At 42.8% G+C, this 5,562-nt stretch overlaps 1 protein-coding gene across 6 annotated transcripts in view; it reads left to right on the forward strand.

Annotated features, from left to right (window-relative positions):
• Window positions 1-5,562, forward strand: part of AOAH (acyloxyacyl hydrolase) — a 191,919-nt gene that overhangs the window by 159,175 nt on the left and 27,182 nt on the right. For all 6 annotated transcript variants that reach the window (XR_003679783.2, XR_008617356.1, XR_003679784.2 and 3 more), the window contains one exon: window positions 2,270-2,442. Coding sequence is in view for 2 of the 6 variants with exons in the window: in XM_024130149.3 (XP_023985917.1) it covers window positions 2,270-2,442 (173 nt within the window). In the remaining 4 variants the exon portion in view is untranslated. The remainder of the gene's footprint in view (window positions 1-2,269; window positions 2,443-5,562) is intronic.

Genomic DNA, 5,562 nt, shown 5'->3' on the forward strand with positions numbered 1-5,562 from the left:
GACGCAAGAGGGAGGAGATATGGGAACATATGTATATGTATAACTGATTCACTTTGTTGTAAAGGAGAAACTAACACACTATTGTAAAACAGTTATACTCCAATAAAGATGTTAAAAAAAATAAAAATAAAATAAATAAAAATAAATAAACAAACAAAAAGTCAACGGTGCAAAAAATGAACAATAATAGACTTACATATTAAAGGCAAAAAATATTCTAGAATCCCTATTTATACCTTGCCTTTTTTTTCCCTGTATTTACTTTTATTGATTCAATCCTTTCATCATTTATTCAACACATAGTTACTACATGCAATGTTCTGCTCCAAGCACTAGAAATACAGCAATGAGCAAAACAAAATCCCTGCCTACATGGAGTGTAGTTTACCTACTACAACTACTAGTATAGTTCACAGTACTGAGCATTTGGCCAGGTAGCAGTTTCAAAAATAAATAAAATGGGTAACATGAGGTGTGGTCATGTACAAACACTGGCATTAACAGTTCATCCTGTCCTGGGAGGAGCAAAAGAAATGAGACATAGGGAAAAGCAGACAGTAGAGGGTCTTAGTGCTAAGCCACAGAGTTTGAATTTCATTCTGTAGTAGATGAGAGTCATCAAAGTGTTTTTTAATGGCAGGGAAGGAGGAAAGGTTGTAGTAAACAGTTCAATAGAAAGTATGTTAGTATAATGTTAAACTTGCCAGTCACTTAGGTTCTGGGCTTCAGTGTGATAGTCTTTATCATTGCCCTCTGAAATGCTATTATGTAAATTAATTAGCCACTCCTTAGTTTCCTTTATTCCCTTAAACCTTTATTTGTTTGTTTTTTTGTTTTTTGAATTTTATTTTATTTATTTATTTTTTATACAGTAGGTTCTTATTAGTTATCTATTTTATACATATTAGTGTATATATGTCAATCCCAATCTCCCAATTCATCACACCACCACCATCACCACCCCCGCTTTCCCCCCTTGGTGTCCATACGTTTGTTCTCTACATCTGTGTCTCTATTTCTGCCTTGCAAACTGGTTCATCTATCCCATTTTTCTAGATTCCACATATATGTGTTAATATACGATATTTGTTTTTCTCTTTCTGACTGACTTCACTCTGTATGACAGTCTCCAGGTGTATACCTTGCCTTTTAAAGATAACAAGAAAGAAAGGAAGAAGGAAGGAAGGAAGAGGGAAGGAAGGAAGGAAGGAAGGAAGGAAGGGAGGGAGGGAGGGAGGGAGATTTAAATGGAACTTTCAATGATGTATTTCTAGTATTTTGTACAATCCTCACTTTTGTTCTTTTCCAAACCAAATGAAAATAAGGCAACCAGCTTAAATTCAGTAAATGTCTAAATGAAGCTAAAGATTTGCTACTTTCACTTATGATTTACATCTTTGTCTAAAATTCTTTGATTTTAGGACCATGCTCTTATAACTACTTTCAGCACTTTTTCTGTTTTCACTAATTTTGTGGAACAAGAAGATAAAAATATAATTTAAAATTTCACATATCCTCTATAGAGCACACGCACTTCTATACAGAGAAAGGCAGTGATGCAAATTGGAATTATCTGTTGACAGATATTGTTGCAGAGGTATAGCCTGGAATAGCAGTCTATCAGGAAATTCATGAAAGTTCAAATTCATTGTAGAACGGAAAGATGTAATGTGGACACATAATGTCACTTCATTTCTCAGTGAAATTTCATCTCCCTGACTATTATATATGTGAAAAGTTTTAAAGACCAAGTTGCAGAGCTCAAAGTGTCAAACAAATAATAAGCAATACCAGACCCCTTTGATTAACTGTGTGTAACAGTCAGGATAGGTGAAATTATGCTGCAGGAACAAACAGCCCCTAAAATCTTAGTAGCATAAAGCAATAAATATTTATTCACTCGCACTACATTGTCCATCAGGGATCACCATGGAGCTCTGTTCCAGGACTCAGATTGGTGAAGCAGCTGCTTTTTAGAACATTGCCCAGACTCATGGCAAAGAGAAAGGACATCCTGGAGGCTCTCGTACAACCAAACGTGACACATGTCACTTCTGCTCACAACTCATAGGCCAGACCAGTCAATGGCCCACCCAACCACAAGGGAGTCCAGAAACCAGAAATATTTTGCAAATAACACCAATAACTACTGTGTGTGTGTGTGTGTGTGTGTGTGTGTGTGTGTGTGTGTGTGTTGGGGGTGGGTCTTATATTTGCGTGCATTTATCCTATAATATACTAAGATATTTTCTGTTTCTTTTGTGAACAGGAAGATTGATCCCGTCCCAGAAATGACCACTCCTGAAAAATTGTTCTCAAAGGTCATGCAGACTCTGCAGTATCTAGATTCCCACCTGCCAAATGGCAGCCATGTTATTTTATACGGCTTACCAGATGGAACCTTTCTCTGGGATAATTTGCACAGCAGATATCATCCTCTCGGTATCAGTTTGAAGATGTTTTTACTCTTTAACAATGTCAGTGTATTCGTAGTTCAAATATATGTAGTTCAAACCATATAGGAATACACCTAAAATGCCACCAGAACGATGAAGGGAAGAGCACCCAGGTACAGGATCTAAAAGGTCAGTATCCAAAGGTGGCCAGAACCAGATCCAAAGTCAGAAAGGGCAGATGTATTTGGCAAAGAATTAGGACAAACTGAAAGGTAAGAGTTTAAGACTCCTTCACTGAAGGTGAAATCTAGAAGGAGCCAATGAAGCCCAAACAAGAGATAGGAAGGAGACAAAGGGAAGGATTTCTCCAAACCTCAGTGGTGAGTGCCCCCTAGTGGCCAGGATTCTAATGACGTCTGTGCACCCTGGTGGCCAGTTAAGAGTTCTGTAGAAGAGGGTCCTCCAGAGGGCTTGCTCCCTGCTTCTGTACTCTCTTGGAGTCCTTGGCTCTGAAATGCTTTAAAGTTCCAAGAAATTTCTAATAGAATCTCTAGCATGCCAGATGCTTCACAAACATTGTGAAAGTAATAGTAATTCACCTTGGGAAGGGCTGCCATGCTGATCCTTAAAACAATTCTGTGAGATAAATGTTCCTATGAATTCCATTTGATAGATGAAAAAACTAAGGCTCAGAGAAGTTGTGTAGCTTGCCAAATGTTGCACAGTTTATTGTATATGCAAGCCGGGTGTAGCAGGGCTCTCTTTCTGTGTTTCAGGGAAGAATGTCCTTCCAAAAATACTTATTATATGCCAGGCACTGTTCTAGGCACTGTGTAACCATCAGTGAACATAATAGTCAAAAATGTCTGCCAACATAGGCTTATGTTACAGTGGGAGAAAGACTCCAAAAGTCAGAGGATGCTAAGTGTTACTACAGAAAATTAAGCAGGGAGGGAGGATGGGGAGTGCTGGCCTCAGGCCTCTCTGACAGGCATCTACAAGGAGGGGCCTGGGCACCATCCCCTCAGCCCCATATCGACAGCACCTGTGCCAGTCTCTCATGGAAAGGGGCTGCCCTTTCCCTGGTATTGCCATAGCCACCTCCTTAGACCAACCCAAGCAACAGTGCCCAGGTGCTACAGTGTCCTGGAGGTCCAAGCAGTACCTTATGAGTCAGGTGAGCAGTTCAGAGGGGGAAGACCTGAAACTCCTTCCTTTGCGCCCTCCTTAGTGGGTAGAGGTGGAGAGCTTTCCCTTGCATACATAACATCCTTGTGTCTTTTCAATCCCCTCTTGTCCTCCTCCTGTAGTTCCTGTTTAAGCCAACCTCCCTACCAGTTCCCGCAGGAAGTTCCACACTGCCCCACATAAGAAAAGAGCAGGGACCCTTTGACCAGCTCTCAAAGGGCTCTGACCCCTTCACTGGTGTCCCTTCACCGGGGAACAATGGAACATGTCCACATTCCAGGCTCCCCACCAATGAGACTGAAGTCATTTTCCTCTTCAATTATGAAATGTGCCACAAATGTTATTATTCCAAGGAAACACTGTCCAGCCTCTCATGAGGAAAGCATGTTCCTCCTATTCACACGGCTTTGACCACGCCCTTTAGAAATGATAACATGATCACACAGTGAACTTGACTCCATTCTGGGCTGCCTGGGACATGTGAAGGACAACCACTTGGGCTGATCATGTCTCTTTGAGCCATTTGGGGATGAAAAGTTCAGCTCCCCCAACAGATGTTCTCAGACTCCTAGATTTCTCCCATGCTAAGAAATGCTTGGGGAAGGGAAGTTGGGAGTAGGGGACATGTGCTCCCAATTTACTCTGTGACACCCATAGGGACTTGACTTTGGGTTTTCTGACTTTAAATCCCATTCCCTTCTCATGAACTGCGGTTAGACTGCCTCCATAAATTTTCTCAGATATGCCAGGCCGTTCCCTTGACTCACCCATAGTATGTAAAAATGACTCCACGTAATTTGGAAGAGAGCAAGGAAAGGAAAAAGGTGATGGATCAGGGGACTCATCAATCACTTGGTGGATTCTCTTGGCCAGTGGTTCTCATCCAGGGGCAACCCACCCGCCCATTATCATATCACCCCTGGAGACGGAGTGCTACTAGCATCCAAAGGGTAGAATCCAGGAATGTTCCTAAACATCCTACAGTGCACAGGACAGCCCCCTACAACCGAGAATGTCGATAGCACCAAGGCTGAGAAACCCTGCTCTAGGCTTTGCGTTATCCTCAGATGGCCTCCCTCCAGCCGCTGATCTAGACTAGCACTCCACAGCACAAGAGCAAAAGGTGGAACAAGTGTGTTCTATATAAACAACTCTAGTTTGGGGGTAGGGGAATCCAATTAGGGAGAAAGTTATAACCACCTAAAATTTGTTTAATGTTTTTCAGTTATTATTCACATCCTAAATTATCCCTGCTGCCTGGTTGCCATGGGAAATAAATCATAAATTCCTCAACGAAGCATCAGGGTCCTTCCTAAACAGACTGGGGAAGTAGGTGGGATTTACCCAGAGTCCTCATTCCTCCTCTGGCAGGCTCCTAACTCACATAAGGTGAGAAGCTTGAACAGGGTCTGCTGCCCTCTCATTGTCTCCATTCTGCCCCTGTTCCACATCCAATCTTTGAATCTTCGTTCCCACAGACAGGAACCGGCAGTGAAGCAGGTTAATGCTAGCTCAGCCTCAAGGCTTGGTTGCTTTGCCCAGGTTAGGGTGGATCTCATCTTAATCAATAGCCACACACGTGAGTCTGATTCCTGGGGCACTGTGCTAAGGGCGGTGCAAGCAAATAAAAGGGGTTTTCCATTTATTCTGCCTTTGAGCCAAGAAACATGATGATGATAATCTGTAGACTTGACTTTAGCCACCCCTTAAGGATTAAGAAAGAGGCCAGGGAGCAAGAGGGGTCAGGGGAGAAGCCCTGAGTCAGTGATTACATTCTCTGCTGCCTCAGTCAACAGGTGGGAATTCAGCCTGACTATTCAGGAAAGAGAAGGTTAAATGCCACAGTATCGGGCTTCCCTGGTGGCGCAGTGGTTGAGAGTCCGCCTGCTGATGCAGGGGACACGGGTTCGTGCCCCGGTCCGGGAAGATCCCACGTGCCGCAGAGCGGCTGGGCCCGTGAGCCATGGCCGCTGAGCCA

This window comes from Physeter macrocephalus, chromosome 5 (genome assembly GCF_002837175.3).
Source record: "Physeter macrocephalus isolate SW-GA chromosome 5, ASM283717v5, whole genome shotgun sequence".
Lineage (NCBI taxonomy): Eukaryota > Metazoa > Chordata > Mammalia > Artiodactyla > Physeteridae > Physeter > Physeter macrocephalus.